Source organism: Meriones unguiculatus, chromosome 11, assembly GCF_030254825.1.
Source record: "Meriones unguiculatus strain TT.TT164.6M chromosome 11, Bangor_MerUng_6.1, whole genome shotgun sequence".
In the NCBI taxonomy this organism is placed as follows: Eukaryota; Metazoa; Chordata; class Mammalia; order Rodentia; family Muridae; genus Meriones; species Meriones unguiculatus.
Genome location: NC_083359.1, coordinates 57,603,621 through 57,626,741, shown reverse-complemented (window position 1 = coordinate 57,626,741; position 23,121 = coordinate 57,603,621). Strand labels below are relative to the sequence as shown.

The 23,121-nt window shown below is 51.1% G+C and overlaps 1 protein-coding gene across 1 annotated transcript in view; it reads right to left on the bottom strand.

Annotated features, from left to right (window-relative positions):
* The window catches only part of Cacna1s (calcium voltage-gated channel subunit alpha1 S), a 66,066-nt gene continuing 42,945 nt past the window's right edge, over positions 1-23,121 (bottom strand). The window contains 23 exon segments of the mRNA XM_021636658.2: positions 1-89; positions 92-248; positions 395-538; positions 789-877; positions 1,519-1,601; positions 2,700-2,950; positions 4,056-4,184; positions 5,830-5,954; positions 6,254-6,355; positions 7,480-7,582; positions 8,190-8,286; positions 11,288-11,415; positions 12,333-12,492; positions 12,989-13,080; positions 13,527-13,592; positions 13,803-13,931; positions 14,727-14,783; positions 17,915-17,998; positions 18,841-18,951; positions 20,503-20,661; positions 20,809-21,010; positions 21,437-21,583; positions 21,846-21,898. Of these exon segments, the coding sequence (XP_021492333.2) occupies positions 1-89; positions 92-248; positions 395-538; positions 789-877; positions 1,519-1,601; positions 2,700-2,950; positions 4,056-4,184; positions 5,830-5,954; positions 6,254-6,355; positions 7,480-7,582; positions 8,190-8,286; positions 11,288-11,415; positions 12,333-12,492; positions 12,989-13,080; positions 13,527-13,592; positions 13,803-13,931; positions 14,727-14,783; positions 17,915-17,998; positions 18,841-18,951; positions 20,503-20,661; positions 20,809-21,010; positions 21,437-21,583; positions 21,846-21,898 (2,757 nt within the window).

Sequence of the window (23,121 nt, the reverse complement as noted above, 5' to 3'; positions counted from 1 at the left end):
CTAACACCTGGGAGGAATAAGGAACTTTTGGGAGCCCCGGTGCTGTCTTAGGCTGCCCAGGGAGGGCCTGAGGCTCAAGCCTCCCAGGACATGGCCCTGCCCTCTGGAGATTCTTGCTTCAGTAGCTCTGTTGCTGCCACCTCTACTTCCTCTGGTTCCATCTGGCAGGCATCTGCCAGGGCCTGGCCAGTTGCCATGATGAAATTAGCATCTGCTGCTAAGGAGTCTAGCCCTCCTCGAACCAGAGCCTGCATGGGGAAGAGGAGGTTGGGTGGGTCTTCAGGAAAATTGCCTTCTGGGGCCCTCCACAGTTGGTCCTACCCTCTCCCTACGACAAACTGTCACAAGGCCACCCTTCTTTGTGGACTGCTGATCTGTCCCAACCCCACCTCACCTCCTGGATCAGCACTGCAGTAGCTGGAGCTGTGCACCTGTGAGCTGCGTTCCTTGGAACTCTCTCCTCAAAGTTCCTGTTGTGGGGTGTTTCCAGAGATCTTGGCAAGGTGCCCATTCTCTCTTCCTGCACAGGAGGCTCTGCCTGGGGGAGCAAAGACACCCCCCCAAAACAAACAGACACACTGGAGTCCACACATATGCTGGACCCCACAGTTCATCCAAGGGAGTCTTAATCAAGACCCACAGCCTGGGGAGGGTACAGGAACACAGGACCCTTCTGTTACGGGTGGACTGCTGCCTGCAGGGCGCTTCCCCTGCCGGAGCCCCTCTCCCAGCATCAGGCCAGGTGGGGATCTATATGGCACTTCCTCCCAGGGCTTTGCCTTTGTTACCTGGCATGGGGAAGGAGGCACCTGGCCTCCAGACATTCTCTGGGCCACCTGTCCTTTCAGTTTCTCCACACCAGATTTGCTCTGAGGTCCTGTGGGCAAGGTAAGAGGTCAGTGCGAGAGCCTGGCTTGGCCCCCTGCAGAAGGTAGTTTAGAGGGTAGACCCATGTCGAGGCCTCAGCAACTCCAGGCCAGGCAGAACTGTCCCAGCTCTCTTTGGCCCAGTGCTTTGTCACTGCTGTCTGGGAGAAGCTGAGGGCCAGACTCACAGCAAGCTCTTCTTATCATGGCTATGTGCATGCATGTTGAAGTGTGTTGGGGAGCAAGGAAGTACCCTTATTACTACTGCACTCCAGCATTCTCGGGGATCCTACTGTCACACAGGGACCCAAGACCCACAGGGAGGCTGCATGATCCTGGGTCATTTGTGCAGCGGTTGTCCTTCCAGGGGCCTAGTGAAGGGGAACCCCAGGCTAGGCTACACAGAAGGGGGTGTAGGCCTGCATAAGGCTGGTTAGAATGAACAAGCTTTCCCCACCTATTTCATTCAGCTTCCCACCTGGAGCCTTCCTCAGCCTAGAAATAGAGCTCCTGCTCCCAGGATCAGCCAGCGCCCACCCCATCATAAAGGTTCTAAGTGGCTCTCCTAGGCTCTAAGTGGGGAGGGAGCACCTTCAATCCCCACCCCTACCCCAGGAGAAAGCCCAGCTTCTTAGTCACAGAAGATTCTGACCAGAAACCCTGCAGGGCTGCCTGAAGGGTCCTTCTCTGGCAGGCGTGTCTGCCTCTTCTGGGAACTCCCTTTCATAGCAGATGCTGAAAAGGAAGGAGAACAGGCTGAACCCATCCACTGAGGTACTACTGGCAATTTCATCAGAGGGCAGGAGCCTTCATTGCAGGGCTGATTCTGCCAGTGCTTGACTGTAGCCGTCAAGCTTGACTCTGAGGGAGCAAGCCAAACTCACGGCTGCCCCACTCCTGCTCAGTGCTCCCCCTGCCCTTCTCACATTCTGAACAGTCTCCACCCTCCTAGGACTCTAGTTCTCAGCCCTGACTGCACATGCGCTCACCTGGAAAGCTGTGATGACCATTGGCTCTGACTCACTCTGGACACGGGCAGTTTTAGAAGCTCCCAGCTATTGCTCATGTGCAACTGAAACTGAGAATTGTTCTGGGCCTTTCCAGCCTGTGGTCATCGGTAACCTTTCTGTATTTTCAGTACACCTAATTGGTCCTAGTTGGTCACAATTATACCACATGACACACCCTACAGCAGAGGCCAGGTCTGGTGCTTCTGTGCTTCTACGCTACCTTCAAGCCTTCTGGGCTGCATTCAAGAGGCCTCTTTGGACTGGAGTGAGGTGTTGGTAGTCCTGACCAGGAAAGTAGCTACTCGGTTGGCTTCTGCCCTGTCCTTCCCCAAGAGGCCACTCAGCTGGCCCGTCCAGAGCAGAAGCCCACTGGGAACCCAGTCCTTGTGTTATGACAACTAAGTGGCTCTGCTCCACATCCTATTGTATTTCGTGACACTTAAATCACAGCCTGGGATTAGTGGGACAGGAACTACCAAAATCCAGCAGTTGACCTTATCATCATCCAGGGCTTCCTGTAGCATATGCTGCTGCTGGAGGCCCTTTCTTAAACTCTACTCTGTGACTATGCTTTTCAGTGCCTCCCTACTGAGAATCACAGAAAAGCTGGCCCAGGTCTGTGGCCAATGCTGACAAGCGGCTGCCCCCTGCTGGCCAAAGACACCCCTTCAGTACCAGTTTGCCTCTTGTGTTAGGCTAGCAGAGAGGTCACCAAAAGGGCCACAACAAACCAAGAACATTCTACAAGTTTCAGGGTGCCTCCTCCCCTCTCAAACCTATCTCAGAATCTGTGCACCCATGGCCAGAAATTAACCACTGTTACCTGGAAAATACTGGGCTGTTTCTATGGCTGCTGTTGCCACAGGCAACATTGGCATTGGCGTTGTTGGTATTGGCACGAGCAAGCGGGTGGGTGCCCGGGTTATGAGGGAAGTCCTCCAAGAAGACGGGTGACTCCAGTTCTTCCATCTCTATCTCACCAAATTGGAGGGGTCTTTGGTTGGCCATGACAGGGGGCAGAGAGTTGGTCCTTTCCAGGAAGTTGTCCACTTGACCAAACAGTCCTCCAGTCCTCTAAAGGCAAGTGGGAGAGTGGGGACACTGAAAGCAGTGACTGGGTATGAGGATATGGGGTGGGTTGTCACCTTAAGACAATGGTGATAGGACTGAAGATGTATCTATATGGCCAGAAGGGAATGGACTGAAAGATGATACCCTCAGCAAGGTCTAAATGTGATGGACGGACGGGATGTACCTAAGGAACCCTACAGATGACACACACACACATGGAAGCATGTCACACTGACTTGAGAGTCTGCAGAACTGTGTTCTAGCTCCCCTCTAATCAAGGAATATGGCACATTGCATGTCATCTGTTTGGGCCACCATTTCTTGAAAACCCAATAGGGTTTAACGGGGTATCCATGAAGAATCTTCAAGATCCAATTGTTTCAGGACATTTGATCACACTGTGAACCCTGAGTTTGTGTTATTTACTGGAAAAACCTGTTTTAGTTGAGTGTGGCACAGCCCTAGCACACACCTTTTATCCAAGAGCTTTCTACTTGAGTATTATAAACAGGATTAAATAAACAGGATTAAATAGGTCAAGAGGTAGAACAAGCAACCAGCTGCCAGGAAGAGAACATAGAAAAAAATATAGAGAGTAAGAGGAAGTCAAGAGGATGGATAGAGATGCACAAGAAGTAAAAGGGAAGAACATTCAGTTTGAGATGGTATAGCAAAGGAGACTTTTTTCTTTTTCCTTCTGAATTATTAGCTGAGGAGGAGGGTCAGCTGGGTGCTTTCTCTGCCTCTCTGAGATAGCAGGCTTTCACCCCAGCATCTGGCTCCCGAATCTTTATTGGTAAACTGGAACATTTGAGAATTTGTTAAAAACAACATTCAATGGGTTACAACTCTCTACAGAACTAAGGGTTAGCCAGATTGGAAACAGATCCTTGGGAGATGGAATTAAGATGAGGATTTGTGGGTAATGCAGGGAAGGGTGTATCATATTTAATATTTGGGGTCATAGATTCTGAGTCCTGGAAGATATGGGTGGCAAGGTGGAGATGGTTATCTGCAGCTCCCACATCCAGCCCCAGTGCAGCCTAGCTTCCAGCATTCTCTCTCTCTCCTTACTGGTTCCTCAGAAGTGGCCATGCCCCTCACTCACCCGGAATATTCCCTCCTCCATGGCAGCCTCCACCATGGCTCTCTCCAGTTCCTCCTCTGCCGTCAGGTCTCCTGAGATGGCACGGTGGATCTCAGGAGCTGCCTCTTCCTCTATGGTCCGTAATCCAGCCTAGGGATGGTCAAGTGACAGGTTGATCGTGCAGTCCAGGAGCGGAGACCAGAAATGAATTTCCTGGTACCCCTGCACCTATAGCTCTCCCAAAACCTGTTCTCCATCCTGGATCAGTATCACAGGACTATGAGGTCTCATGGTCCCTCTCTGGCCTGGGGGAGACAGTCTATATTCTGAAAAGTTCCTAAGGGGTTTTCTATAACCCTGTGGGTAGAAACTTTGTACACCCTCCCCCGACCTAGGCCTCTTAGTGGAGAAATTTCTCTATTGGTACGTGTTTTTTAGCCAATGACACTTCCAACCACAACCAATAGAATAAATCAAAATGAGTGTCCCCTGGTAATTTCCAAAGAGGACACAGCACCCGTGTCTGTGACATTCTCCCTCCAAATGGGCATTTTCTATCTAGTATGAGGAAACATTAGACCAACCCAACCTGAGGGACAGCCTGGCCTGTGTCCTCAAAAGGGTCAAGGTCAAGTTAAGGAAAGAATGCCCAGTGGTTCCAGAAAGCAAGCTACCACGACAAGATGACATGCATGCAAGATGATCTGAGACGGATTCTTTTTCTGTAAAGGACATCATTGGAGCAGCAGGCAAAGCTTGAATGAAGTGGAGGGTAGCTGTGTACGGACACTGACTTCCTAGTTTCCGTCACTGTACTCTGGCTATGTCGGAAAATTATGTAGGGCAAGGCCATGTCTTCTGGAAACTCACAGTAAAATAGTCTGAGCTGATGGACTGTCGTGCAACAGCTACTCTCAAATGGCTCATATAAAAATGTACAATTGTGTAAAGTATAGTTGTTTCAACACCACAAGGGCAATTCAAATATGTTATTGAACAGACAGCCCAAATGTGTGTGTGCATGTGTAAGTCTTTTTTCTTTCGTTTTGTTTTTGAGACGGGGTTTCTCTGTGCAACAGTCCTGACTGTCCTGGAACTCACTTTGTAGACCTGGCTGGTCTCGAACTCACAGAGTCTCCCAGATTGCTGGGATTAAAGCTGTGCACCACTATTCACTGCCTGGCGGTGTTTTGTTTTTAAAGATTTATTCATGACTTTATTTGCGTGGGTGTTTTGCCCGCATATTACGTCTGTGCAATACTCGCCGGGGCCAGCAAAGGGCATCAGATCTGGAGTGACAGATGGTTGTTAGCTGCTTTGTGGGTGCAGGGAACTGAACACAGGTCCTCTGTTGGAGCAGCAAGTGCTCCTAACAGGTGAGCCATCTCTCCAGCCCTACATGTCTACTTTTGAATGTTTAAGTCATGTGCATTACAATGAACACAGAAAAAGAGAAAGAAATCAAAACCCTATGAGATAAAACAAAGTTTTAAACATTTCTTCTCATACTCAGAGGAGCAGACCCCTGGGAGGGGATGGGTTCCACTTTCTTTGGAGAATGCTGCTCTTACTATGTGGTCTCTCCTTTGAAGAAATCAGATTTTCTTTGGTCCAGTCATTCAGGGACAAGGAGCTCCCAGATCTGAGGCCAAAGCACCCCCAACCTTGGGCCAAACGGAATTATCTTCTCATCTGGACTCCTTTCTCTTCTCCATCCCTGACTGTTGATGAGGGACCGAGAGAGGGACTTGGGTCAGCCGGGACATCTCTTGGGACCCACCTAGGATGGACTTACCTGTATCTGAACTGTGTCCTTTTTGGGTCTGTACCCATAGTATTCCTCCTGGCGCTTCATGAACTTCCGGAAGTGCTCCTGGATGAGGAATGTGGCGTAGAACTTCCCCACCGTCACCTCATCATCTGTAGAGAGCCAAAAGGGAGGTGGTGAAGGCCAGTGGGAGCCAGTGGGAGTCTTACACTGGATTCAGAAGAGGGAGTGGGGGGGGGGACAGCAGCCTCGGGCACTCAGTCCATCCTGCTGAGGTGGTGAATGGGCACCCACCTTTCACCCCGAGTTGGGGTGTCTCTGTTAGATGCTTGCATGACATCTGCCTACGGTATTAATTGTATCTAGATGTCAGATTCTCAAGGGACCTTGAAGAAGCTTCTCAGCCTTTCTGTGTCTGTTCTAGGCTCTGGTCTCCCAAAGCAGCACCCACCTCCTATAGGAGGAATGACTTGGTCCAGGAGTTTCATGCTGGTTCTCTTCCAGATCTTCTTGATGATGGCTCTCAGCTCCTCATTAGCTTGTTCAAAGTTGCCTGGGGGTTGGGGAGAAAGGTAGGGGTGGCTTGACAAAGCCCTAGAGAGCTGCCATTTGACACCCTGGCTCAGCGTTCTTTTGTGATAGCTAATATACTCTTCACTGACAATGGGGTGAGGGCATGGGCAGCCCACACTTGTGTCCTGAATTTAATCCTCCCAGGCCTCGGCTTACAATGATTGGACTGGTTAGTTTTGTAGGCTGGCATCTCCCTTTCTCTCTGCCAAAATTTCAAGTCCCTTACATACTCCCACGGCCCACATGTCTGTCCCTTGGTCCCCAAGCAGTCGTCCTGCTGCTCTAACCTATTCTTTCCTGAATCTTGGCTTCTTTCTGTTCTTCCCAAGTACCCTGCACATGGATGCCTCAGACTTCATTGGCCCAGATAGGGGGATGGCCCAGAAGGCACTGGCACTCTGATGGGGGACTCAGGAACAGCACCTTGACCTCAACCCCACTTCTTCCCTTAATCCCATCTTGTCTGTATTCTTGATTTGGTAGCCTACAGGTTTAGTCAATCACACCTGCCCAGTACAGAGTCCTACCTTTGTCCCACCCAGAGCCACTCAGGAGGGACTCCAGCCCTGAGTGAACCCTGTCAAATCTCTGGCCCTGACATAGCTGAGGAAGATGGGGCATAATCTTTTTGTTTTGTTTTTGTTTTGGGGGTTTTTGTTTGTTTGAAACCGGGCTTCTCTGTGTAGCCTTGTCTGTCCCAGGTTGGCAACTCACAGAGATCCACCTGCCTCTGCCTCCCTAAGTGCTGGGATCACAGGCATGAGCCACTGCACCTGGCTTTTTTGAGTTTCAAGATAAGGTTTCTCTTGTAGTCCTGGCTGTCCTGGACTCAATTTGTAGACCAGACTGGCTTTGAACTCACAGAGATTCTCCTGCCTCTGCCTCCCAAGTACTGGGAGTAAAGGCCTGTGCTACCACACTCAGCTGGGACATAATCTTAGTGATGTTGCCATGCAGAGGGTGGCATGGCATCCTGTGAGACCTGAAGGGCACGAGGAGTTGGCGACTGTGGCCTGGGTTTCCTGTGCTTCCGTTCACACTCTCGGAAATCTGTGCCTGAATCCTCCCTCCCAGAGAAAGGGGCACCCATGAGAAGTCCCTCACCTTCCGTCTTGATCTTGAGGGCTGTGCGCACCAGGGCAAAGAGTGTGGCATTGAAGGTGACCGTGCCATCGCTGTTCAGGGGCATGTTCATGCCCACCAGCCTCTGCAGGGAGAGGTAGGGCTTGCTGACGCCCTGGACCAAGTCATCAGGGTATCCTCACCCGGTGTGGCATAGAAGCGGGTGGCTGTAAGGGCCGTGGTGTGGGGTGGGGGATCACGATGTGTCTGTGAGACTTGCGGTCAGCAGGGAGAGACTTGAAAACTGCTCGAGTTAGGATCGGGAATGTCTGCCAAGGCCCACGTGTTAAAGGTTTGGACCCTAGGGTGCTGCTGCTGGGAGGTGGTGGCAACTGTAAGGGGTGGACGGAGAGGGCAGTTTTGGAGTAACTGAGGAGCAGGCCTACTTTTTCCACTGGGTCTCTGCCACGAGATGAGTGGTTTTTGCTCCACCATGGCCCCATGTGTTGTGCCCATCACCCACAACCGAGGGCCCGAATGCAATGAGTTTGCCTGACTTACAGATTGGAAACCCCTTTTCTCTTTGTAAGTTATTTCTCCCCTGTCTTTGTTGTGGTGGTGGAGAGCTGACTGATAGTAACCCAGAAAATCACTACTGTTAATGTCTCCTTCTGTCAGTCTCTCTCTAGTCACCCAGCCCCACAGGACCTGCTGATCTTCCTTCCCCGAGCCACAGCTGCTTCAAAGGTTACCTTACATGCCACCCTGTGTGGGCAGAACTTCCCAAAGCCCAGAGGGGGCTGGATCCTCCTCAGCAGGGTCACCACATCCAGGTGCTTGATTCTGCCCCTGTGGGAGGACACGCAGACTAGTGTACAGCCAGGGATGTCACCCAGCGTGCCCCGCTCCCTACTCAGAGAGTGGACAAGGAGGGCAGGGGGCCAGGGGGCCAGGGGGCCAGGGGGCCAGGGGGCCAGGAGCCAGGGGGCCAGGGGGCCAGGGGGCCAGAAGCCAGGGGCCCAGGGGTCCAGGGGGCCAGGAGCCAGGGGTCCAGGGGGCCAGGGGGCCAGGAGCCAGGGGGCCAGGGGGCCAGGGGGCCAGGGGGCCAGGGGGCCAGGGGGCCAGGGGGCCAGGGGGCCAGGGGGCCAGGGGGCCAGGGGGCCAGGAACATTTCCTAGTTTTTGTTTTGTCTTGTTTGTTTGCTTGTTTTCAAGACAGGGTTTCTCCGTGTAGCCCTGGCTGTCCTGAGACTCACTCTGTAGACCAGGCTGGCCTCGAGCTCACAGAGATCCTCCTGCCTCTGCCTCCTGAGTGGGATTAAAGGCATGCACCACCACCACCCAACACACTTCCTAGTTTTTAACCTTGTTTAAAAGGCCTAGTCTAGTAGCCTAGAATATTATTTTAAATCTATTTTATTAGTCCTTTGTCAACTTCACACACTGTGTTTTGATCATATTCACTCCTGCCCCAACCTCCCCCAACTCTTTCTAAGACCCCTGTCCCATAGCCTTTCAAAAGATGAGATGAGGTTCATGGGTGCCCACGACAGAATAGGGCTTTCCATTTGGGGCAGATGCACTCTTTCTTTCAGGGAGTTATTCTCTAGGGCAGGGGATCTGAGTTTCATTTTCTCCCTGCTAAGACCTTCCATAGGCTTTGGTCAAGCTGAAAGGAGGGCTCTTGGGTTGTATTGTATCTAGGTCAAGGGGATGGCAGCTCACTCTGGAGACTCCTCCAGAGCTGGGAACACAATTGCAGTGCATCCACAACCCTGGAATGGGCACAAAACAGAACAACCAGGACTGCCAGGTGAACACATTAGCACTGGCAGTAGCGGAACGATGCCCTAGGAATACTCGATTGGAAGGTTTTGTGGACCACCTCATCTTCAATGTCTGTGGAAGACATTTCTTTCTGGTTGGGAGAACAAAGGTTCTTTATGCTCACAGATAAGCACTAGGAAAACCAGGAATGCTAAACACATAGGGATGTCTTTTCAAAGAAGAAAGATGCGTGAACTATTTTCTGTCCAGAAGGCCGAGAATGGCAGCAGCTGCTAACCTGCGTGACCCCTGTGCTATCTGTAGGGCCAAGTCATACCTAGTTCTCCCAAGCTTCCACAACCAGGACTGGAGGTGGCCAACAGTCTAGATGACCTTTGCATTATCTATATGGCCAGGGGGCTCCCCTAGCCCCCCCAAGCAGAACCAGAGGTAGTTAATAACCCAGTAACCTCTGTGCTATCTGCATGACCTGACAGAGACCACTCCAGATCCCCCCAGGTCCTCAAGATAACATGTGCAGCCTGTCACTGTGGAAGAAGTAGCATGTACTCTGAGGAGAGTTTAGATGTAATTACGCCTCCTTGTGCACAAGGGATTATGTTACAGTAGGAAACTTCTTTCCAAGTTGTACTGTACTTAAATATGGCTAAAATAAACTGCCCTGTGTCAGACTGTAAGGTTAGAGCCAATGTGGGCTCCTGGGTCGTGTTAAGCTGGATCTTCTTCTTGCCTCACATGAAGGTTACTCTGCTGCTGGCTGTGGTATTTGGAGAGCCCTCGATGCTGTCTTATTCTAAGTGCTGAGTACACACACACACACAGGATTGAGCCCAGGGTCTCTCATGTGACAGGCAAGCATTTTATCATTGAGCCACATCCCAGCTCTCCAGGCTCAAGTTAGGACTATAGATAGTGATAGAAGCAAGTAGATTAAAAGGAGTGTGTGTGTGTGTGTGTGTGCGCGCGCGCACGTATGAATACTATGTGTGTGCAGGCACCCACGGAGGTCAGAAGAGGACAATTGATTCCTTGGAGCTGGAGTTACAGGCAGCTGTGAGTCATTTGACACGGTGCTGGAAACCAAACCTGGGTCTTCTGGAGGAGCAAGAAGTGCTCTCAATTGCTGAGCCATCTTTCCAGGCCCCAGGTCGGTTCTTTTGTCTTTTAATTTATGCGTAGATTGTTTTGCCTGCCTGTATGTCTGTGTACCAAATGTGTGAAGTTCCCACAGAGGCCAGAAGAGGGCGTCAGATCCCCTAGAACTGGAAATAATAGATGGTTGTGAGCTGCCATGTGAGAGCTGGAAATTGAACCCAGGTCCTCTGGAAGAGCAGCGAGCATTCTTAACCTATGAGCCATCTCTCCAGCCCCTCCCTGACCCCAGGAGCTTTTAGTATTCCTGATGGAAGCATTTTACAGTGCAGTTGCCAAGGACTCTGGCAACTTGTCCTGAATTTTGGTGCCCTCACTTACTGTGTGACCCAGGACAACTTACTCTCCTGTGCCTCCATTTGCTCGGTTGTGAGACTTCAAAGACCAGAAGACCTGTGCCATAGGTTGTTGGAAGAACTAGATGAGCCAGTATGTGTAATATTTAAACCTGAGAACTAACTGGGAAACATTGTGATCTTACCACCTCTTCACTCAGGAGGAGTAAGAGAGAAATGCTTCCCACGGTTTAACCTGCAGGCAGATGTCCTGAGGATCAGGCTAATGGCAGTGCGGGCCCTAACTCAGACAGTCTGAGTGGGGCCTGGGGCTCTGCATTGTATGTAATCCGTCTCCAATACAGCTAGAGAGCAGAGCACACATGTGAGCAGCCAGGCCTGGTATGCAAGTTCTCAGTCCTCACCCCCGAGTACCAAGTGTCCAACTAGAAGCTTTGAGACCACGTCCTCATAAAGTCAGGGTGTCTCTCCTCTGAGGGATCCCTTCCAACTCGGAGACATACTGGCTCCCCAACCTGGGGCAGATTAAGGGAGGACAGAGAGACCCCTGAGGAAGTACTAGGATGGAAGAGAGGGTGGTTTGGTAAGTACCCAACATTGCCCACAAAGACTCACTTAGCCTCGGGGTCATACTCAGCCCAGATGGCCTTGAACTCATCCAGGTGGTGAGGGCCCAGAATGGACCAGTCCCTTGTGAGGTAGTCAAAGTTGTCCATGATGACAGCCACAAAGAGGTTGATGATCTGCAAAAAGACAGGGGTCCCACAGCACAGGCAGGTGATGCAGGGATTGGTGTCAGGGTGAGGGGCTTGGTGAACAGAGATAGACAGGGCATGGGGCTCCTTCCTTTCCCCAGCCCTCCAGTTCACTCCACATTCTACACGCAAGTAATACTGTGCCCTGCCTCTGTTCTTGCCCAGCATGCGCTGGTGACCATTCGCTGAAACCGAGTGAGCATGCCCCTTTGGGAGCTCTCCCAATCTCTGAGAGCTTCTCTGCCTATTGTGGGACTGGCCCTGCCCCTCTTACTACACCACCCTTTTCCTGACTACACTAGGGATCCTTTGAATTGTCAGGCTTGCTCACACATGGACTCACTCCATCAGACACAGGAGACTAGGTTTTGTTCATGTTACTACACCTTGCTCCCAGCTCTGTGTCTGGCAAACATTAGACACTTAAAGGCTTTGGGTGAATATGCAAAATAAACAGCAGCACCAGTACGAGGGGACCCAGCGAGGGCCTTCCTCAGGGTCAGCTGTGCCTCCCCCAAGTGATTTGATGCTGTTTCTGAGCCTGACTAGGACCTCCTGAAAGACTAATTTTAGAGTCTCAGTTGTCTTGTAACACAGCGTCTTTCTGTGAGGAGGAATAGTTGGATTAAACGTCTGTACTGGACGCCTCTACCTGTTGAGAACTAGTCTATCTCAGTCCTCTTGATTGCAAACTACATACATAACGTGTATAATACATATAGTAGGAGTACCATACTCACAATGAAAATGTCTTGCAGCCCGTTTGGAGCCAGAAAAGAGCTCACAAAACAGATTCCCCAAAGGATCAGAACAAGGAACAGTCTAACAAGAGTTCCTGGTATCCCTAAGACGTCTCCACCCTACCTCACCCCTCAAGCCCTGGCCAGAGCCTGCAGACTTCTCACCAGGAAGGCGCAGAGCATGTAGAAGCTGATGAAGTAGTAGTAAGCAAAGTTGGTGCCGCACGTGTGCTCCTCCCCGGGCAGGTAGTCAGACTCTGGGTCACACTGCTTTCCATAGCTGCAGGCCAGCAGGATCTCTTGCCAGGCTTCCCCTGTGGCACACCTGGGCAGAAGAGAGACACTCTTGGCCTATGCACATCTGCTTGGTCCACGGGAACAGCCGGGTAGGATGAGCAGAACTGGGCCTCTCCCTAGAGGAAGGATCCCCGTAAGCATGGTCACTGTGTCCCCTCTTTGCTGTAGCCCCTATGTTCCTCCTTTATGCAGGGCTAAAGTAGAACCGAGCTACAGAGAAACCTTTCTTGGACTGGGGGTGGCTCTTACCCATGATTAGAGCCACAGCAAAAGTGAGTGTCATAGATTAATGTCAAGGGTCACTGAGGCCTCATCGCTCTCAAGGGTGGGGGGAGGACATTTGACCTCTGAACTCTGCTTCAGTGGGGTAAATAGGCAGCATTCCACCCAGGAGGAATTCAGTGCCAAACAGCAATGCAAGGTCTTCACAACGGTGACAGCAGGGCATTGTGCCAGGGGGCCTGTGTGAGACCGGCACTGCCTGGAGTGCAGAAGGGAACCCAGCAAAGCCAGGGGGCTCCTGCCTGAAGAGCAGCAGCACAGCTTGAGGGAAAGTCTGAAAGTTGTTGTTGCGGTTTATTTGCGTCCCGTCCACCAAGGCGATCTTCCCGAACATCTGCAAAGCACACACAACCAGGATACAAGTGTCTCCTCAACTCATCTCCTGCCACTTCTGCCTGACCTGCTTCCCACCCTCACCCTTATTTCTTCTCAGCACCTTTCACTTCAGGCCATGTCAGGTCTGAAGCCAAATACATTTCTAGGACAGGTAACTTTGTAACTTTCTTCCTATTAAACCAGAGGCTGGGCAGATCTGGTCCCTAATGTCCATCCCATGCTAGGGTCTCTCCTGTACCCTGTATCCTGGCTCATAAAACTGGGGCATCTGGGGCTCAGTTCTGCCTCTTCTCTCAGCTTGGAGCTGACCCCTTGGCTGCAAGGATGAGGGAGACAGGGAAAGTTCAGTGTTCAGCTGCACTGAACGTTTAATAGGCTTTTCTGGGTCCACTCCCTATAGCTTGGCTAAGACTCATCCTTTAGCCTTGCCCACTTGCCCCTCACCTGCATGCCAATGACCGCGTAGATGAAGAAGAGCATGACAATGAGCAAAGCCACATATGGCAGGGCCTGTGGAGGAAGAGGATAGAGGTCAGCTAAGAGTTTCACCTGCCCGCTCTGCAGCCCAGGGAACCACAGCCCCACGTCCGGCAGCCTGTCCTCCCCGGCTCGCCAGGGACCTGCCTGGCTCTGGAACCTGGGGGCCTCCCCGTGGGCTGGTGGTACCCCTGGTCAGTTTCTAGGACCCCAGGCTTGGACCGTCGAGCTGGGCACTCGCACCTGGAAGGACTTGATGAACGTCCACAACAAGGTGCGCACGCCCTCTGCCCGGCTCAGCAGCTTGATCAGCCTCATGACCCGGAACAGGCGGAAGAAGGCACTGGAGATGCGGGCGCTCTCATCTGGGTCCTGTGGGGCAGCAGCCCCAGAGGTCAGTCTTGGGGTGGCACTCAGGGATAAGGGGCAGGGCAGGCAGGAAATGCAGTGCACGCGAGTGTGGTGTGTGTGTGTGTGTGTGTGTGTGTGTGTGTGTGTGTGTATGTGTGTGTGATGTCCATAGCAGAACTGTTCCAGACCCACTTCACAGCCCCTATTGTCTCATAGCCTTGGACCATCCTGGCTATGATGGGGCCGAGAGGCTCAAGAAGGTTGGGTGTGGGGCCCAAGCTATGCCGTAAGCCCATGCTTGGGAGCAGAGCAGGGATTCTTCCTGAGGTGAGGCTGCAGCTGGCTTCCTGTTCATTTCTCCTTCTCTGTAAACCATTACTAAGTATCCAGTGGCTCATAATGTCCCCCAGAAGTGTCCATAGCTTCACCGAGCTGTTTGCCATATACTCAGTGTGGTCACTCCCACTTGTCCCACCCTCCTCTTGAGTGGTGTAAGTTGGGCAAGTTCTTGCCCTTGTGCCAGCTGTAGCCCTGTTCCTTGTGCTTGCTAAACAGTCCCGGAGGCCCTGTGACAGACTGTGCTGTCATCTATAGAGAGGGTGTGGAGAGAGAATCCTCTCAGGGCTCTAAGGAAGCCACTACATCCATGCATTTTCTACCACAGAGGCCCCGGCCTCTACCCAAACCCCAACCCTCACTGGGCCTGTTCTAGGGAAAGGAGCTCTGATTTCTCAGGGCACCCCATGCAATCCACGCAGCCAGCTCGGCATGCAAGCTGCAGGGCAGGGTGAACAGGCTCATGCAGCCTGAAATTACAACGTTCCCGCAGCCTCCACCCAGGCAATACAGTCCCCCGCTGGAGGCCAGGAAAGTCTGTGGAGAAAAGAGATGAGGAAAGGGGAGAAAAACACATGGGAGGGAGGTGAAGAGAGTTGTCAGAAAGGACAGACACAAGGGGAGTTAAAGAGAGAAAAAGACAGGCAAGGGATGGAAACCTCCCATGGCTGCAGTCAGGGGCAGAGAGTGGGTGGGAGCAAGGCTGAAGCTCTGTGGGAATTGAGAGGCAGGAGGCCTGGGTGAGGGAACAGGAGGGGAGGGAAGACTGGACAGAGACAGGTCCCAGCTGGTCTTTGAGGTGCGTCTATGGGTGGCAAGGGCTTGGGTTCTTCCTGGGTCTAGGTTATGTGGTACAGGGAGAATCCTTGCCAAGGGCATGCCGGGAAATACCTGCTCAGAGTTATAAGCAGACTCCCCACCCCGACCCCTGTAACCAGGGCTGATGCCCTCACAGAGATCCATCTCCCAGGGGCAAAGTGGGTGGTGGTGGGGGAGGGGATCTTTTCCCTGCCCACATTTCATGAGCTGCCCATCTTCTAGTGTCCTTGGTTGGTGAAAGAAGAAATCACGGAGCTTCCGTGGGCCCCAGCACTCAGGCTCCCTGCACCACTGGACTCAATCCTGGCTGCATGTCAGACTCATCTAGAGCATTGTACTGGACATATGCCCTTGCTAGGGCCCACCAGACCAATGAAGCCAGCGACTGTGGAACAGAGCCTGGTTTCAGAGGTCCCAGTGCACAGCAGAAGTCTCGTGTAGCTGGATGACAAATGTGTCCTTCACTTGTCTGACTAGTAGCCACTCACCACAGCTGGCCATCGGACTTACAGTGAAAATCAAATAAAACTAGAAACTAGCTCCTCAGTGCCATCAGCCGCATTTTAAAGGGCCAAAGGGCCAGGAGGTATACATGGACCGGACAGAGTGGGGCGGTCATTGAAGTTCTGACTGACAGGCAAGGCAAATCAGTCTTAACCCTGAATCAAACACATGTTCCTGGCAAGGGACATTTTCCACTTCAGAAAATCTAAGAATGACCATGACAGCCTCCACAGCCAAGAGAATGGCCACAGGCATGCGGGCCTCAGACTCTGGGAAGTGACCATCTGAGTTGGGGGTATTTGTTCTGTCTGATTTGAATCCTCTCTTCCGGTTGCACGTGACAAGCACGGCTCTCAGACCACGGAGCAATATTTTCCTGGCAGGCACTGAGCCTGGATGGAAACACACAGCACATATGCACGGTACACATCATTTATATTCCCTCTCTTCCCTCATTTTGCCCAGAGCCCCCCGTCTATCAGCCCTGAGCAGATGGCACTGTCTGTCACCGTTCTTTGATGAGGTGAGCAGAGATCCCAGGATCCTCCCCTAGTACAACAGACAGTTGGTGTGGCAGCCAAGTTCCCAGAAGGTGCCACTTTCCCCAGGGCCCACAGCCCCTTCCTCATAGGCTCAGGCTTCTCTCAGCTGGACCCCCCTCTTAGGCATCTCCAGGAATGATATCTATCTTTCCCATCAGCCTGGTGCTTTGGGCCAGGAGGTAAGATGTTCAGAAGGAGGCTCTGCCTATGGTGAGTCTGCTGCCCCAAATGAGCTAACCCTGGGGTAGGATCCCATGATTCCCCAGCTAGAGTGGCTTAGGAAGACAAATGCCCTTCCTTGTCTCTCTCTCTTTCTGGCTTCTGCTGCCCTTGTCTGGCTCCAGGGTGTGGCTCAGTGATGATCCAAGGGGTCAGTGTCTTTTGCTTTCTGCCTCTGATCTTTTGATCTCCTCTTCCAGGCTCCTCTCTCCCCTCCTGCTCAGCCTTCAAAATACACCCCAAGCTGACCACCTCTCACCATCCTCACAACCAAAACCCCACTCTCTCCTCTGCCATATGGACCACTGCAAGCCTGTCTTGGCTGCTGTCCCTGGGTCAGCCCTGGTCCCTCTCAACAGAGCTGCCACAGTCAGCCCATCATAACTCATGTGTGACAGTGTTTAGGGCTCCCAAAGGGCTGGTACACCTTTACTATCGCAGAACAGAATCCAAGGTACAGTCACGGCCTTCAAGAAGACCTGACCACAGTGTGCTTGTCTTTGCTGTTTCCCGTTCCAGCTACAAGGGCCTCCTGCTGTTTCGGGCACTCAGCAGCCATGCCCCTCCCACAGGCCCTTGGCATATTCTCTGTTTGCTCTACAACAGTGTTCCCCATAGCTACATGGCTTACTCCCTTTCTTTATTCAGATCTTGGCTCCAATATGCTCCTCCTCCTCCTTTTTAAAAAGGATTTATTTATTTTATGTATATATGAGTGCTCTATCTGCATGTACACCTGCATGCTAGAAGAGGGCATAGATGATTATGAACCACCATGTGGTTGCTGGGAATTGAATTCAGGACCTCTAGAAGAGCAAGCAGTGCTCTTAACCGCTGAACCATCTCTCCAGCCCTTCAATAATGCTCTTGATACCACCCTCTTGTTCCCTTCCATGCTTCATCCTTACCCTTCTTTGTTTGCCTTTACATACTTTATCATGTGATACCTTTATTTTTTGTCTGCTACCCCCTACAATTTTCCTCCCCACTGTGCTCCTAGCACCAAGAGCCATACAAGGCACATATAGGTATTCCATAAATGCTTAATAAGTGGCATCAATGACTAGATCCCTAGAGAAAAGCCACCTTTTCAGTCACTTGGATTCACATCTTAAAAGTAGAGATCTAACCCTTCCTTACTTATTCAAAACTGTAAAGTGAGTGGGTGCATGAAGTTCACACCCTCCCCAGCTTTGTCCAGCTTCCTTCTCTTCTCTGCATGTCCATATGGATCTACTGAGACAGCCCAACATGTGTGACCTTTGCACTTTCTCTCCCACATATCTCCAGAACTTCTCCCGCCTTGGGCTTGCTTCCCTTTTCAACTCTACTGCCACCTCTTATACCTTCCTCAAGCCACAGATTAGCCACTACAGTTCTTGATTTCTGCTGTGTTGGCACACTTGTATCCATCTGGTACCCCAGGCATCGTTCTGCTCTTCAGCTCCTTGAAGGCGAAAGACTTATTTTTACACTGTTCTAACCCCAGGGTACCATGTTGCACTTGTCATGGGTATGCCATAAACATTTGCAGAGTGAACGAGAGCTCTATAATAGTGAGCGCTCTGCCCGTCCCATACTCACATCGATCTCACTGAGGATGACGTCAATGATGCTGCCGATGACAATTAGGAAGTCAAACACATTCCAGGGATCTCCAAAATAGCCCTGGGAAAGAAGGTCATAGAAGAGCAAGGGCTGAGCTGTGGATAAAAGCAGCTCTGACAGCTGGGTGAAGGGGGGGAGGCTACAACAACCACAGAGAATGGGCATGGATGGGCAGAAGATAATGATGACACTCATCAAGATGCTGGGCAGACCAAGGAAGGTTTCAGTATTCCAAGTTTCTTCTCTTTCTGGCTTGTAATTCTCTTCCTCTGAGCAGTAGTGCTCAACCTTCCAAATGCTAAGGCCCTTTAGTACAGTTTCTTATGTTGTGGTGACCCCCAACCATAAAATTATTTTGTTGCTACTTCATAACTGTAATTGTGCTGCTGTTATGAATTTGATATGCAGGATAACTTATATGTAACCCCCAAAGGGGTTGACCCACAGGTTGAGAACTGTTGTTTTAGAGCATCAATGGTAAGAAGGTTGTCAGGAGTTAAGTCTAGATGGAAATCTCTTTCACTCTAGAGCCCCATTTAAAACTTTTGCCCAGAGCTCGACAGAATAGAACTTGCTTGGACTGAGATGAGATTCTGGGAATGGATTTGAGAGCCTAAGAAACAAAACAAGATCCTCTCCTAGCTTGAGGCCTGTGCTTCAGAAGCAGAAAGGGAGACAGGGAACGTGAACAGGTTCACGGACGCAGTGCCCAGCATCTGGGATGCCATCAGTCTATTCTGGTTTCAGGCAGTTTTGCTGGGCCCGCCTCTGATGGAAGGCATAGCAAAGGCATGAGCAGCCCGAGAAAAGAAGTCTAGGTTGCAGGACCTTGGGTAGAAGGAGCGAAGGGCTCTTCTCCCAGGTCACAACTCTTGCTCTGTCCCCGAGGCCCAGGCACTCACCCTGGGCTTGAATGCTATGAGCTTGAGGATCATCTCCAGGGTGAAGATGATGGTGAAGGCCACATTGAGAATGTCTGAGATGTGGTTCATCTGTTCTGACTGGTTGTAATGCTGAAGAGGCAACATGGGAGAGAGGTGGGTCAGGAGGGCCAGGCTTACCAGCTACAGATCATAACCCCAGATTCCTCCTCTCCATGGGCAGCATCTCCTGTCCTTAGGCCCACGTCTTACCTGTTTTATCTCAGCAAGCCTGGAGATTAGCAATCCCCTGACTTCTACCAGATCTTAAGGATACCTTTTGTGCCCATTCCATCCTATAATAGGCAACAGTAGATGGGAGAGTGGAGGTTCAACACCCACGAGTGTGACCAAATATGGCTCAGGGCTGCAAATATTATTTATTGGTCTTGGGTGACCAAAACTGGCAGTCTCCTTGCTAGGGCTTTGCGTGGTTGTTATGGGATAGGACTAAAGAGAAGACCCTCAGTTCTGTGGTTGACATCACCACTGTTTAGTGGGGAAAAAGCTAGCTAGAATTTAGGATTCCAGTATCCTATATGCCAGCTGCTCTAGTGATGAGGATGGAAAGACCATTCAGTCAACAGCCTTGGCTTCCGTGACCACCTCTGTGGACCACCCAAGACTCTCACTCTTTTTCTCTTTTTTAATTGGTGAAATCTCAGCATCTTCTACAGAAACTTCACAGGTAGGTGAGACAGGCCTGCTGGCTATCCTGCTCCTCAGCAGTGCTGCCTATGTTTGCTTCCTGACTCAGCCCCAAAGAAACCATTGCTTCTAGCCCTCTACCTGACCATGGCTGGTAGCTCAGTGAGTCTCCCCAAATGACCCATGAACCTACAGGGCCTGGTCTTCTCATTGTGCTATTGTTTACATGTGAAATACCGCCCACAGGCTGGTGTGTTTGAACACTTGGTCCTCAGACTGCAGTGGTTTGAGAGAAAGTAGATCACTGGGATAGACCTTGAGGTTTATTGCTAAGGCTTGCTCCCCACCCCGTCTTTTCTTCCTGTTCTGCTGAGATGGAAGCAGCTGACACGTGTTCCTATCACCATGTAGCAGCCTGCCACTGTGCCTTTCCCCTCCAATCATGAGCCAAAATAAACTGCTCCTCCCTTAAGTGTTTCCTGTAAGGTGTTTGGTCACATTTATGAGAAAGTCAACTAATGTATACTGAATGTATCTTGGGCTCCTAGGAGCACAGTGCCTAACTGTGAAGTTGAGTTACATAGGGCCAGATGTTTAATTAAAGCATTATAGCAATGTTACCGACTATGATATTACCTATGAGAGGGAGACCTGTCTTGTAAGTCCTAACCTATTTTTCTTGGTGTTGGAAATGAGTTTCCAGATTTGTGACAGTGAAGGGAAAACAGGGAGCACGTGTTCTGCTCCCTGTACATCTTCCTCGCCTGCAGCAGCCATCTCCTGTTTGAAGAATTGCCATCCCATCTACCTGGAGAATTGAATTAGCTCCTTAACAAATGAGCTGTACGGGACAGGCTGGGATCCGTTCATTCCTGTATACTTCAGCTGCTGTGCAGGTATTCTAGAGATAAGCACTGGGACGAACAGGGCACTTCTCCATGTCCCTGCCTTGCCCAGGCCCCAGCTCTTAGTCTGGCTGGTCCCTTGTCTCCTTACCTGCATGCCTAGGCAGATAGTGTTGAGCATGATGAGAGCAAACATCAGGTATTCAAAGTAGGAGGAAGTGACGACGTACCATACCTGATACTGGTATGGGTTTTTGGGGATGTAACACCTCAGTGGGCGGGCCTTCAGGGCATACTGTACACATTGGCGCTAGGACACAAAAGAACAGGACAGGTCAGCACCAGTGAGATGCGCTTCAGGTTGGAGATAAATGAGGTACATAGACCAGGGCTGGGCCTCAGTGGGGGCTCTCTCCACAGGCCTGTGGGTCTCTGCTTCCCGTCTCTAGCTTGGTACCTGGTTCTTGTCCAGCTCACAGTTCTTATACTCAGTCTCTCCCTGCTCCTGGAAGGTGACAATGACAAAGCCCACAAAGATGTTCATCATGAAGAAGGCAATGAGGATGATGTAGATGATGAAGAAAATAGCCATCTCCACTCGGTTATTGTAGATGGGACCTGTGTCCTCCTCATTTGCGTCAATGGCCTTGTACAGCAGCCTTGGAGTGGGCAGAGAGGAGAGGATAAGTAGGGCTGGGCTAAAGAGACCAAGAGTCATGCCAGGAACATGGACATTATCTCACTGCCCGTGGGAACTTTCTGAGAAGCCAAGCAGTGGGAGAGAAGGCAGAACTAGTCTAAGGAAGGCTAGAACCCACCCTGCCATGGTCCTGCTTCTCATGGGGCATCTCAGCTATCCTCAGTCAACCATGAGGACTCCATTGTGCGTAGAGAAGCATGCATTTGTGAGGTGTCGGGGGGGGGCTGGGCATATTTTGTCAAAGTTCTCTTGGCAGGCTCACTTAGAGTGGCATGAATCAATGAGTTTGTTGAGCACTGCCACAGGCTGGTGTGGTAGAGTGGGGGCTGCTGGTTTCTTGGCACCACCCTAATTGTGCCCATACTGGACCCCAGGTCTTACTCACTGAGGCCAACCCTCAAAGGTGGAGACTGTGAAGAGTGACATCATAGCTGAGAGCACATTGTCAAAGTGGAAGTCATTGTGTATCCACTGGCGGGGACGCAGCTCTATCTGCGTGGGGTCTCCATCCTTGTATATGTAGTAGTAGCCCCTGACACAGAGAGGCCCAGTCACTCCAAGTGTGGCTGGGATACCTCAATCCCACCCACATCCCCTGAGCCCTGTGTAGTGACTGTGCCACAGAAATGACGGTCCATTTCTGGGACAGAAAGAAAGGATGCTGCTGGGTTTTCCTTCCCCACAGCTACCGAAGGCCTGGACTTCTATAAATTGGTACCCAGTCCCCATCCTGAAGGTCACTGTGCTCCTCACATGAGCCTCCCATATCCCTTAGCTGGCAAAGCCTGCTGTACCTGCACTCCTCTTCAGTCATCTTGGATAAGTCATTGCAGCTGTAGAACTTTCCCTGGGGGAAAGAGGAGGGGTGGAGATGTGGTCATAGAAATAAGGTAGTAAAGCGGGCTCTGTGGGTGCTTGTTTGCAGGGAGAAGGGAAGGCAGGCTGTCTGGAGGGAGGAGACTTTCGCTTTCTTAGTCTGAGGGCAAGGCTATCATCAGCCATTCTCGCACTCCCCAGCTGCTTCCCACCCAGCCTGGCTGCTGCCTTAGATGGGCATTTGTGGAGCGGCCAAGGCTGGACCAGAAGATGTGAAAATACCCAGCTCTGCTCCTTGGACAACGGTGGCCACTGTAGCTCTCATCACAGTCCACACTGCACACGGGAAGGGCTTGCCCCACTCTTACCTTTCTTCTCCTGGCCCTAAGGAAACAAGAGCCATCCAGATGGACCCTCCCAATAGGGCTCTGAGAAATTTGTCCCAGAGTTAGAAAGCACATCCTGGACAAGGTCCGATCTCCCCAAAACTGTCTTCGGCAAGAGCACATTCTCCCTTAGTCTTTACCACATACTGCCCACCTACAAAAGCTTTTGTTTGAAAAAAAGAGTTGTGGGGGGCCGGAGAGATGGCTCATCAGTTAAGAGCATTAGCTGCTCTTCCAGAGGCCCCTGGTTCAATTCTCAGCACCCACATGGCAGCTCACAACTATCTGGTATGTAACTCAAATTCCGGGGCATCTGACTCCCTCACACAGGCATATATGTATGCCAAATGCCAAATGTACGTAAAAAATAAATGAATAAAAACTCATTTATGTTATACAAATATGTTTTTAAAAACAAGAAAGGAAAGAAGAGTTGTATGCAAGGTCACCCCAAGACTAAGTTAGGCTTGAAGTGCATGAATTCTGGTCCAGCTCCTTGGAAGGCCCAGAGAGGGGAGTGCCTCAGTCAAGGGACCTGGCTGCCACACCTCCCTCCAGGGCTGTCGTTTGCTCAGGGCACTCCTTTAAGGTTGTCAGAGCAGAGGGTGGAGATGAGGAAAGAGACCCTGGAGGAGAAGCAGAGATTGCACCCAGCTGGCACTAGGTAGGATTCTGGGTACTAGAATCCAGCATCCAAGTAATTTTACGAAGAAAGCAATACCGTATAAAGTGTATATGACACGCTTCAAAGGAAAGATATGATGTAAAAGGCAGGTTGTGCCAGGAGTGCGTCTAGCTGCTGGATGGGCAGACCTCGAGGGCTTTGGATGAAACTAGAGCACAGGTGTGAAATGTTGGAGAACGATTG